At 32.4% G+C, this 13,885-nt stretch overlaps 2 protein-coding genes across 2 annotated transcripts in view; one reads left to right on the top strand and one right to left on the bottom strand.

The window, feature by feature from the left end:
* LOC123692240 (NAD(P)H-hydrate epimerase) overlaps positions 1-13,885 on the top strand; it is a 494,715-nt gene that overhangs the window by 204,172 nt on the left and 276,658 nt on the right. The window lies entirely within an intron of this gene.
* Positions 6,429-13,292, bottom strand: LOC123692231 (proton-coupled folate transporter-like). The gene is made up of 7 exons (XM_045636945.1): positions 12,415-13,292; positions 12,078-12,219; positions 11,474-11,575; positions 10,948-11,085; positions 9,586-9,669; positions 8,451-8,607; positions 6,429-6,521 (listed from the first exon to the last, which is right to left on the bottom strand). The coding sequence occupies exons 1-7, from the start codon at positions 13,213-13,215 to the stop codon at positions 6,446-6,448; spliced, it is 1,500 nt and encodes a 499-aa protein (XP_045492901.1). The 5' UTR covers positions 13,216-13,292; the 3' UTR covers positions 6,429-6,445.

Here is a 13,885-nt window from a genome sequence, read left to right as displayed (position 1 = left end):
TCTGTGTTATAAGACGTTGCTTTTTACCATATTTTAAGACTGTATACACGGCAAGCATCCTGTGTATTTTTCCCTTGCGAATATTTAATTTTGCGGAAATTTGCAGTATTAACGGATGTAGGTATCTTTTAATTGCGTTGCGTTATAAGTTTCATTTTTTTACAGCCCCAAGGGTTCTTAATGTTGAGTATTCAATATAAATTTCAAATTGATACCTCCACGCGCTTCAAAAAAACGTCTTAACAGACAAACGGACAACAAAGTGATCCTATAAGGGTTCTGTTTTTTCCTTTTGGTTCGGAGCCCTAAAAATCTAACATTATTTATGTTAAAAGTACTAATTTTCATAAAATGGTTTATGGTTTTTAACCAAAGGCTTGAATGAAAGTCTCATCTGAGTTTTCATAAGAACCTTTTGACATTTTTATAATGTTATTAAAATAATTAACTTTTATGTTATTTTGAGGTAATTTTACTTCACAATATTATACGTTTACGTATTTATCTAATAAATACATATAACAAGCTATGCCCTGAAAGCACCAAAATCAATAATTAAAATAAAATAAGATCTTTTAAATAAAATTATTAGTAGTTTGTTTCAATAGCTCTTTTCTTTGCTACTCTTTTTTAAATGTTTCTTCCCTAGTCAAATTCAGTTTCTTTTAGCGTGGCGCATGATGTTTTAAACTAAAATATCAAATAGAAATGCTTATACCAATAGAAATCAAGATAAAAGTTCTCAAAAACGATAGAATCATCAGTACTATGGGGTCGCGTCAGTCCACTGGCGCGATATCTGACATAGGACTGATGCCAGCGGATTGATAAAAAGGGACTTAATATGAGATTATAATCACAAATTATGTTTTTTTGCCTTATTTCTAATATCAACAAACTATATTTTTACAAATCATACTTAACCATGTATGAATGAAAATAAAAATCAGTTTAACAATAAAATAACGACTCACCATAGGACTGAAATGTTGACTGGCGCAGCACGAATTTAGAGGACAAACACAACCCTAGCGCTGGTACAGTTATGACGGCCATCAAAATATGGGATGCACAAGTAACTTCATTACCAACATTAATATTTAGACAGGGATTTGACCTCGACTTGGTGATATTTAGCGAGAATTTCAAATTTAAAAAACACACAACGGACTGACCAATAAAAACGATGACAAAGTTTATTTTTATTTTTTAAATAAAATGTTAAACATTTCGTTATTAAAGTTATACTATATAATACTATGTATATCAAAGATTGTCCTGAATTAGTAAGTTTTCTCTAATCAATGATAATGTTTATAAAATAGTCACTTGATTGTTGGTTTTCGGAGTTGTGACATGCCAAAGTACTGATTATTTAAGTATTAATTTTGTTTTTTTATCAATTTGTATTTTAAATAAAGAAGTGAAAGTGAGTGACCAAATAAAGGACGCTTTATTGTTTTAAAATAGATTGTTATTTGATTAAAATATAATAAGACTTTGTATAAATTGGCTGGTGACATTGAGTTACCCCATTTTTGTATAATGACCCTTATATAAAAGGTACGTAATAGGTAGGTATGTAGGTACTGTATTTAATTTAATTGGTAAATAATACGTATATTTTCTTTCAATTGTGATTAAACATAAAAATAAGCAAAGCATGAATTTTGTAGTGTTTTTTTTATCAAATATATAACTTTATAACAATATAACAATCAGGACTGTTGGGCATATTTGACCCGGTCCTAATTCTTCATTCTTTACACCTACCTATTTCTTTTTTAAATTATGCGAAAAATATTAATTTAAATCCCGACGAATGAAACTTGGATGCAAAACCTATAGGTTATTATTATATATCTTAATATTTACATTATAAAGGCGAACGTTTGTAAGTATGGATGTATGGATGTTTGTTACTCTTTCACGTAAAAACTACTGAACCGATTACAATGAAATTTAGCACACATATAGAGGGTAACTTGGATTAACACATAGGATAGTTTTTATCCCGCAAATCCCACGGGAACGGGAACTATGCGGGTTTTCCTTTGCAAACGCGGACGAAGCCGCGGGCGGAAATCTAGTTCACTATATATAATCGTATAACAAGTACGTTAACTTCCTATAGCGTGATAATAGCTGTGGTTATATTGATATCACATTTACAAGGTGATAATCTATATTTTTAATCTGTTCACGTGCAATGCACTTACCATACAGACAACAAAACAATAAATGCAAGTTTGAATATGCTAATCATTGACTTTATCTGCCTATTGATGTTGATTCTTGTGTTTTCTTTAGTAGGTACCTCTATAAAAATACATCTTTTAGTAAAGTTTGTTATCAATTTAGTAACACAGGCTTAGTAAGGCTACAATTAAAAAGTCTTGGATTTGATTCGAATATTATATAAATTATATACCTACCTTCCTCTATCTATTAAAAAAATAATCTAAATCCGTTCCGTAGTTTAAAAGAATTAAGCATACATAGGGACATAGGGACAGATAAAGCGACTTTTTTTATACAATGTATTGAAGATTAACGTGGCAGAACGTATCTATCTTCTCGTTCGTCCTGCACCGAAAACTAATAATCCACAAGAGCTGAAGGACCGTCCAATAAGTATACTGCCTTGCCTTTCAAAGGTTATTGAAAAAATCCATACTAATAATATTATAAATGCGAAAGTAACTCTGTCTGTCTGTCTGTTACTCAATCACGCCTTAACTACTGAACCAATTTGCTTGAAATTTGGTATAGAGATATTTTGATACCCGAGAAAGGACAAAGGATAAGTTTTATACCGGAAATCAAACGGGAACGGGAACTATGCGGGTTTTTCTTTGACTGCGCGGGCGATGCCGCGGGTGGAAAGCAAGTACTGTATAAGCAGTTAATGAAGTTCTTAGTCCCAATAATATCCTTTCAGATCGTCAGTCTGGTTTAAAAAAAACAAAAATGCTGCAACAGCCATAACAGACGTAGTAGACGTTATAATATCGGCTCAAGATGAGGGCAAAGGTACATTCCTGGTATTACTGGACTACGCGCATTACGCATTTGAAACTATAAATGTGCCTCTGCTGCTATCTAAACTCACTTTTTACAGTTTAAGCTCATTGACAGTAAAGTGGTTTAATAGCTACCTATCGTCTCAAACTCAGACTGTTTCCGTTGTAGAGGAGGATGGAAGAATTATGCTCTCTGAATGTAATGCGGTAACACGAGGAGTGCTTAAAGGATCTATTTTGGGGCTCCTCTTATATAAACTGTATAGTGCAGACATAGTGACGCGAATAAAATTTTGTCGGTACCACATTTATGCGGATGATGTGCAGTTATATATTTTATTTCGCCCACAAGAGATACAAGTTGCGGCAGAAAAGTCAGAATTTAACTCTCTTGTTCTCAACCCCAATAACACCAAATATATGATACTCGGAACCCCTTCTACTGTCAAAATAATTAAAAATAAGCTGCCATCCTTTTATGCATAGATGGGTTACCTATACAGCGTGTTGAGGAGGCCAGAAATCTTGGCATCGTTTTTGATGAGAATCTGCGATTTGAGAAGTACATTAACACTACGCAGCTAATTGTTTCTATAGACTTAAGGTTCTATATCGCATCAGACAATATATTGAACCCAGTCTCAGAATCAAATTATGTGATAGTCTAGTTCTATCGATGTGATGTATGGACACCGGTTATTAGGTCGTACAAAACGTAAATAAAAGTAATCAGACGGAAAATATCACGCCATATCGCGATGTCTAAACATGGAGCGCAACAGGCACTTTGCGTCCCTATCTTTGGTATTGTCAAGACAGAATCGCCTCACTATCTTTTCGAAAAACTTATTTGGAGGAATGAACAAAACACCCAATACAACACCAGGGATGCTAAACATAAACTCCTTATACCCAAACACCGCTTGTTTTAAGGGTAATTTTAAATTATATAACGCCACTAAATGCTGGAACAATTTGCCACCACCGTTACGGAACCTTCAAATACTTACTTACTTAATACTTTTAAATCTAAATTTAAAAGTATATTATTAGCTCACCAAATCCAGATTAATTGATTAATTAAGATTTGATGCGATTCAATCAGTAGGTTAATGGGTTTTATCCGGGACCAGACCAAATGAGACGGAAACTGCGGATTGTTCTTCGATTACGCGGGTGAAGCCGTAGTGGAAAGCTAGCACCTATCTAAATAAATTCAAATATAATAAAAGTAAAGAAAATAGTAAACAAAGTCGTTCGCAAAATGTTGTATTGGTTAAGACTTTTTTGTGTACTTATACGGTTATTTGGCTTAAGATCAACAACTTTTTACTCACTTGGTAAACGGGTTTCACAGAACAGTTGCTTAGACTTAAACTATTTATTACCCGCGACTCTGTGTGTATAAATTATTAATTTATGATGTATATCTTAATATATATTTTATAGGCGAAAGTTTGTAAGTATGGATGTATGGATGCATGGATGTTTGTTACTCTTTCACGTAAAAACTACTGAACCGATTACAATGAAATTTAGCACACATATAGAGGGTAACTTGGATTAACACATAGGATAGTTTTTATCCCGGAAATCCCACGGGAACGGGAACTATACGGGTTTTCCTTTGCAAACGCGGGCGAAGCCGCGGGCGGAAATCTAGTAGCTTTATAATTCTTTCTATCATAATCTGTGGCATTAATAGTTACCATGGAACTAATAAACACTAACATAGAACATAATATTTACTTAGAACAATGCAAAAAAGGTTTGTGATAATCAAATATTTTGATTTTTTGGGTATTAGGTAGGTAAAAAATAAATCACTTATTGTCAAAAGGGGCAACGAATGAGTTCTAAGGAATGAGTAGTGTCGTGCTTCGTCGTCTTTTTCTAAGTAAATTAAAATAAGAGAGCGACAGAGTAACTGTAGTCAAATTAATATTAATGTTAAAATAACATAAGAAGTTATTTAAAATGCAATCAAAGCAAAGGGTTTTACTAATTATGCAATAAGAGGGGTTGATGACAGCAAACCTATACAGGGTGTCCAACTATTGGTATACTAAGCGCGAAGGGAGTTACAGTTTTGCATAACCTGATCACGTAAAAAAATACTTAATCAATTACGTCAAAATTTTTTTGCTAAATTCTTCCTGAAAAATCCATGTTTCCTTCTCTAGCTTCGCGCAGCCGGCATATACCGCTTCTCTAATGAGAGCATTATGTCTATGAAAACAAAGCTTACGTGCTAGTGGCAAATTTGGGCGGGTTGCTTGTTATTGGTGTACACATAGAGTTTTAAGAATTCATCTATTGAAAAAAAAATGCGTCTGGAATTTTATAAGTATTTTTTACGTAAGCAGCGTATGCAAAACTATAAACTCTTTTGGGCTTAGTATACCAACAGTAGGACACCGTGGGGACACCTATATACAAGGTTTATTACTAAACCTTCAATCGTGTCTGTTACAATTGGTTACAAGCAGACAACATTTCGTTATATGCTATTACATAATATTATAGCGATGACTGGTCAGTTTCGAAGTTTAAACATTTTCGAGAATTAATGATTAGAAAAAAAATTACTATTCTCAATTTCTCAGTACGTACTTATTGGTTTGCATCCATGTATTATAACATGTATATTTTGATTATTTTGTATTAAGAATTATCATGGAACGATCTTTGCGAATCTTTTTATATACAGTTCGTCTTAATTTCTAGGAAGAGCAATCATATTTGAAGACTTTGGTTTTTACAAGTTGAAGATGTAATTAATTTTTGGGACGTAATTAATTTTTTTATTAGTCTCAAGCTTTTTCCTTCCAGGCCTAGAACACAATATACGAGTATTAATGGATTCCGAAACTAAATAAAAAATAAGCTTTATTTAAAACTAGCTTTCCGCCAGCGGCTTCGCCTGAGATTTCAAACAAAAACCCACATAGTTGTCCTGTGGGATTTCCGGGATAAAACCTATTCTAAGTGTTAACTGTTAACCCCAGTTAATTTCTATAATATGTGTGCTTTTCATTGTTATCGGTTGGTATTTGCGTGATAGTGTAACAAACATACATACACATACATCCATCCTCACAAACTTTCGCATCTATAATATAAAAATGAATCCCAAAATGTGTTGGTAAGCGCATAACTTGAGAACGGCTAAACCGATTTCGTTAATTCTTTTTTTATTATATTCCTTGAAGTACGAGGATGGTTCTTATGTAGAGAAAACGTAAATATGTACCACGGGCGAAACCGGGGCGGACTGCTAGTTTATAATATTAGTAGGATAGGATAGGATAGGATATGAAGCTGGCTTATACCGACTACAATTACTTATCAATATTAATTATTATAATTAACACCTAACTTTAGGGATAATTTAAACACATACAGTTTCGTAATACTTTATATTATAATTTTAAATTCAATTCAGTATCTTCTTTTCTTTTTTCTTTCCTTTCCCTTCGATGCTGGATAAAAAGCCACCTGCAAGAAAAAAATACTTGTATTATTAATATAAAACTGGAGGTTTTATTGATCTCTACAAGGAGGCTCTACATAATTGTAAAGGCACTGAAGTAAATTTTATAAAACTTAATTTAATTCATGCTTATATATAAGGCTATAATAATTTCCCAAGTAACTACGAGGTTATTCTGCAGTTTATCGTCAAAATCCTGCCTCCTTTGCCTCCTTTAAAAGTTTGCTATTTAAACATCCTCCTATAAAAAAGCGTATTATTTGTTAGTTATACATTGTTTTGTATGAAGTTAATTTTTTTCTGGAATTTTTTACAGTATTTTTTACAATTATTATAAAAAATCTAAACTTACTCGTAACATACAATCATGCTGCATTACATGGTGTTTGAAATAAATAATTATTTGATTCCTCTTCTATTACTTTGAAATTAAAACGATATAATCTAGATGCTAACAACAGTTCATGTGCAATTATTATTCTAAACTAGCTTCCGCCCGCGACTCCGTCCGCGCGGATGTCGGTCTTCGCGTGGATGGTTATTTCTCCATTTTGAGTAACTCTGACAATGACATCTTATAAATATCTATTGGACCCAATTCCCAAATACGGCTAGGCCTATAATAATACGCAACGTGTGTTCGCGGTTCTACGGAACAACGTCTATGGATAAAACTGAAAAATTAAGATTAATTTTTTTCTACGTATTTTTCCAGGATAAAAAGTATCCTATTTTACGCCCAGGATAATAAGGTATAATTATACCAAGTTTCATCGAAATCGAACCGCTAGTTTTCACGTGATGCCTTCACATACAGACAGACAGACAGACAGACAGACAGCCAGACAGACAGACAAAAATTTTTTTAATCACATATTTGGGTTTGGTATCGATCCAGTAACATCCCCTGCTATTTATTTTTTCAATATTTTCAATGTACAGAATTGACCCTTCTACAGATTTATTATATGTATAGATAGCTTCCGCCCGCGACTCCGTCCGCGCGGATGTCGGTCTTCGCGTGGATGGTTATTTCTCCATTTTGAGTAACTCTGACAATGACATCTTATAAATATCTATTGGACCCAAATACGGCTAGGTCTATAATAATACGCAACGTGTGTTCGCGGTACCTACTACAGAACAACGTCTATGGATAACTGAAAAATTAAGATTAATTTTTTTCTACGTATTTTTCCAGGATAAAAAGTATCCTATTTTACGCCCAGGATAATAAGGTATAATTATACCAAGTTTCATCGAAATCGAACCGCTAGTTTTCACGTGATGCCTTCACATACAGACAGACAGACAGACAGACAGACAGACAGACAAAAATTTTTTTAATCACATATTTGGGTTTGGTATCGATCCAGTAACATCCCCTGCTATTTATTTTTTCAATATTTTCAATGTACAGAATTGACCCTTCTACAGATTTATTATATGTATAGATAATTGTAGGGTGAGAAACAGTTGAGTAGATGCCCTGAGTTCGATCCTCTAAATTATTAAATGTTGTTTTGTAATATATTTTTTCTTTCTTTAATGTTTATTCGTATAAAGTGTGAGTCTGTGTTCTAGTTTTAGGATATCTCAAAAACTACTAGATTTAGTAAGACGGAGCTTTCATAAGAGGATAGCAATAACTTTATTTTAGACTAAGCATTCATTCTATTTCATTATACATTTAATATTGAGTGTGTAGAATTCCAATGCTTTATAAATGAAACATTTTTAATGACGAGAAATAATCCGATCCCGAGGCAGGATTTGAACACGTGTCTCTTTGCCAAATTCACGATCCTGCCTGGCAACCAAATTTCTTCTATTCTTTCTTCCCTTCTTCAAACTTTCACAAGTATCGTAAAAAACATTGGTATCCCTTATCAGCTAAAATATAGAAATTATGTACATAAAACAAGAGAACTTACATTAAAATAGCAATAGCCGGTACCGACATAACTGCGCTAAAAATGAACACGGACCCGGTAAATATCGATATAGTACGAGCGTACAGTATCGAGTACGTGGGATCAAAGAGCAATGCCGCCAACGTCTCCACCAGGCTGAATAGCGAATTCATTTTACCTGAAAAACAATTTTAAATTATTTCTAAATAGATAATGATCGATTGTATCAAAGAAAATTCCCTGTAAAATAGTATCATTGACTTGAATTGTGAGTGAAGTAAAAATGTTTGGTGGGGAAAATTTGCTTTTGGGTAACATATAATGTTACTAAATAGTAAGTAGTATTATGTTATAGATTTTAGTTTAGTATAAATGGAATTTGAGTTTTTGTGATGTAGATTATCACAATGAAAATGGTAGTAGGAAAATAGTCGTAAACACGTCTAATATTCACATTTTACGAAGGAGTAGATAAACAAACTACTGTCAACTAGTTTTAACACATATTAAAGTACCTTTTTATAACAAATCCTTTACTATATGATACAAAACTGTATTGGAAGACAGGAAGCATGTTAGTAATTTATAGCAGGTTTACACGCGAAATATCCTTTTATACTCGCATACAAAATATGAGCGTTTAAGAAACTATGCATAAAACTTTTGTCATTTTAAATACCTATAAATTTTATGTCATACATCACATCGTTCTATGATTTTTATAGTAAACTAGCAGTACGCCCCGGCTTCGCCCGTGGTACGTGTTTACATGTTTTCGCATAAGAACCATCATTGTACTTCAAGGAATAGTATAAAAAAAGAACTAACAAAATCGGTTCAGTCGTTCTCGTGTTATCCGCTTACAAACACTTTTTGCGATTCATTTTTATATTATAGATTTGCAAACTGAAATCCTCCCCAGTGTTTTAATTTAACTCGGGACTCAAAAACTCTTTGCAGCAAAGCACTAAAAGATATAATAAAAAAGTTAAATGCATTTTATTACGGGAGCAATTTCAACCTTCCCTTAACTCCAAATGTATTAATAAAACATGGATTAGGATTCATCTTAATATCCCAAATCAAATAAACCGCTACTTCTAAGCATCTAATCTTTTACAGTATATAATAAAAGTTAAATATAAATAAAACGTACCCATTTCTTCGTCTCGAACTAGCTTCGAAGCCATCGACCTCAGAGAGGTGAACGTTGTTGCGTTTAGAATTTCAACTATTGGCACTGAAAATAAATGAAAATATTTAGTCACGTATCAAAGGAATTCCTTGAATTTAGATGTACTTTGAATATGATCTGCTTATATATTGGTTTTGGTTTGGAACTATAACGCGAGATAATTTATAATTTATTTATTTATTTTAGGGAACTTTGTAAGAAATAGGAAGATACAATTTGTAAGAAGATATATCATGGATTCACTATAACAATAAAAGTATGCATGTTTAATTTTAGTTTTTTTTTTGTATTATTTTCTTTTATACTTTCTTGCTAATGTAACTAAAGTAATTTGATTTTTAAGCTACATAGTTTCTTTCTTTGTCTTAATTATAATGTTCTGTTCATCCGAGTGGTGGAGACCTGGTGACCTGTATTACAGGTTTACACCTACCACAGGCACCAGCTTTCCACACCTGTTTAATGTAACTTATATATGCTGTATAATATATATACATAATAATAATCTTAATGCAAGTTAAAGTCCCGTCCAAATCATTTCAGATTTGGCTCCGAAATTGCTATTGAACAAACATAGTCACAGAAATGTTGTAATAATAATAATTGTTGTTCTGTTGTTTTAAATCACAACAAACTGAACGAATGATATGACTAGATGTAGAGATTATCAGTTATTTATATCGGCATGTCAAAAAAATATGTAGGTAGTACAATCATCATATTCGTAGCCACGCATTTGTAAAATCAATGTAAAATTGTAGAGAAACTGAATAATGTATTAACTGTCAATAAGTATGCAATAATGAGCGTAATCAATCACGATTAATAGCATTGCATTTACACCACACATTGTAATCTCTTTATTTATTTGTGAGACAATGTTGACGTATTTTAAAGGATATTTTTTTCATCGACACAAAATTCCAATGCTTGATTATCTTGTCATAATCTAATTATTGTATGAAAATCATTTTGAACGACATTCTGACTTCTGACGACTGTATTTTTTTGTAACTTTCAACTGGATGAAACGATATTGATTTTTTTATTTAAAAGCTACTGCATTCCGGTTGTTCCTATTCAAATTTTGTCCAGTTATGAACTTTTGAAGACATTTTAGTATTTGTTACAAAATCTTGTTTATCTACTAGTTATCCATTTTACGTAATACTGTTTGTATTACGTAAAAAATTATACTATCTTTAAGTGCTGAATTTCCGAACGAACGCCGAACCTCGGTTCAAAAATCGTACTGGATTCAGAAACCGGCCGTAAATTTCTTATTTTTTGTTATTATCATTCAATTGTATCTCTTCTACTCACCCATAAACATTTCCATATCAGTCGTAACAAATGCGAGATACACTGAGCCAATTAATTTACTGACTATAGATATGAGACATAACATGCTGTCGTGGAAACCCCAGTGTTTGCTGAACACACTAATTGAAAACAGAGCCCCTGGAATATGGAAAAAAGTTATATTAGATATTTTTTTTTATAAATTTTAAGTTTTCTGAAAGTCAGCGAGTTTTATAAGTTGTATATTGATGTTATTGAAAAGCACATTTTGTCTTTTTGTATCTACATACAATATCAACTCAAATAATATGTACTAGATCAGGTAAAATTGATGCGCTCTTCAATATTATTTTACGGTTAACACAGTTGTTTACCATAGGCGACACTCATTATTTTACAACATAAATTACTAGGATGTAGTTAGATAAAAAATAGGGTTTCCCATCAAATTTTCTAGTGCGCAAATAGACCATGTTTTTTTAAATAATACTACAGGGACGTAAACGAGTCGATTAAAAACATCAGTTCATTTATGAAACGTGCTTACCTAGTGAATGTGTGATGAGGCTGTAAGTGGAATAGAGGCTGAATTTCAAAGCATCCCATTTCAGCCGATATCTCACAAACATGTAGGTGATTATTCTCTCGCCTGTCAAATGAAAATCATCTTAATAACATAGCCACAGAGTCCAAAATTCAAGTTTACATTACTGAATAAAAATCCATTGAATTCAGTTTGCCAGCGAACATTGAATGTTTAATGAAATTCGTAGTGTCTCTGCACTAGTTGTGTCTAATGTTATTGTTTCACGCAATTTTCATACTTCCACTGCCAATAATATTTGTAAATAGAGAAATGTTAAACAAATACAAATATTTTATAAAGATATCACGCTCGTTATAGGGATAATAGTGAAAAGTTAAATAAGTATCGAAGAAATTAAATTGAAGGTTATCTAAATGGTGACACACTTTAGTTCTAGAAATATTTTGTAAGGTGCTCTACTAGCTCGTTTGATACAGCTTTTAAGGTTTAAAGTAATATGGAATATTGAGGTGATATGGACAATACAGATTCTTCAAATTTTAGATTTTGTTATCACAATACACACTTACCTACAATTCTAAAAATAAAGCTAAATTAAACTTACCATGGTTCGGTCCATATACAATAGCAACAACGGAAAGGGTAAGAATAATCTTTTTTCGCAAATTCCCATCTCTTTTCTTAAATGCAACAACAGCTGTTTCTTTTACCAGTGAAAAAACTTCGGTTATTTTAAAAGGCTTTACCTTAAAACAATATAATTTCTCAGTAAATATTTTGCGTTCCACAATTATTTTATTATCTTCTTAATGCTAGTAAATAAGATACTAAAGATAAAAATTATAATTGTTATTTATTAAAAATGCAAAGTAAATAGGTCTTAATTATGGGGGTTTATTTGTTATCACATATTTTAAGAAAAAAAAAATACTAAACTATACCTTTTCAGTTCCAGGTTTTGTCCTATTTTCCAAATAAATGTATCCGTATAGTAAAGTTATTAAATAAATGAAGCCCGAAATAGTGAATACACCGTAGTATCCCCAAATTTTCAATAAAATCCCACTCAGAGCTGTGCCTACTGGAATTCCAGCAGTTAAACACAAATTGACTAAACCAACACGAAAAGTCCGCGACTCAGGGGTTGTGATGTCACTTATATAACTAAACACACCGAGATACACCATGACCCATCCACCTGTAATAGATGGAAAGAACGCTTCCAAGAACATAGTCAGTTCCACTGATATCTCCTTGAAGAAATACGTGCTAAATATATTGCTTAAACAAACACAAAACTCCCCAAACAACGGCAGAAGAATGCAAAGCTTTCTATTTCCAGTTCTGTCACTCCAAGCTCCCATAAATATGACGAGGATTGTCGGTAAAGACGTTTGTATCACACTCTTCCATGCTTCAATAGATGATATAACTGTCTGTACTTCTGCCTCGTAGGAGCTTAAATTGCCTCTCTTTTCTAAAAGGGCATCACATATTTCGTCGCCATAGTCATTTTTGACACGACAAACTTTATCTAAATTGAGATTCTGTATCGCCAATTTGGACAACATTGAAGGAATAACGAGTCCTGCCAAAATAGGTTCCACTGATATGTTGGATTTGAGGTATAATAGTTTTTCAAAGAAAGTTTTGTTTTCTGCTTCATTCTTAGTTTCTATGCCCTGTTTATTTTTGGTTAGAAGTTGTTCTTCAGGTTCTGGTGGTGGTTTTACGGTTGTCATAGTGATCTCTTGTTTGACTTTATTAATTTCGCTACAAACGCCAACAGCGTTTGATACGTTTTCGCTCTGAGTCGAAGATTTATCGTTTTCTTTGTCTTTGTTATCTGCGTCGATAGTAATAAAAGTATACCAACAAAATGTTACGATAACATTATTTTTAGAATAGGATGTTCTATTCATGATGCTTCTTATTTTTTTTTCTTCAACGCGTTAATGCCAAGTATGTTGTTTTGGGATTTTCGTTATTAAGGATTATAGCAAGTTTTATTCTTATTATGAGAGAACTTGAGAGAAGCAAAAAAAAATTATGTATTCAAAATACCATCAGAACAGTTCAAAGATCATATTTGTGCATTTATTATAAATAATTCTAACATGAACTTCTCTGAATATTAGTTTTGCATTCAGATAGCATAATAAATACATACTTTAACCATTTTCTTATTCACCGTATTATTTCGAAGTTCATAAAAAATATATTTCAGTTTTTATTTCATTTCTACGTCTTCGAGTGTACAACCTAAGATTCTGGAGAAAGTACTAGAATATCTAGATTCTGCAGTGCGGAAAATAAGCAACATATCCTAGTTTAATGGAAGCACATATAGACTGAAATGATATCGTTGTTTCGATATTTCTTCACGAAATTTCGCTTAATAAAGGTCGTGTT

The sequence above is a fragment of the Colias croceus genome, chromosome 6 (assembly GCF_905220415.1).
Source record: "Colias croceus chromosome 6, ilColCroc2.1".
In the NCBI taxonomy this organism is placed as follows: domain Eukaryota; kingdom Metazoa; phylum Arthropoda; class Insecta; order Lepidoptera; family Pieridae; genus Colias; species Colias croceus.
Note: the sequence above shows the minus strand (reverse complement) of the source record. Positions and strands in the feature narration are given on the sequence as shown.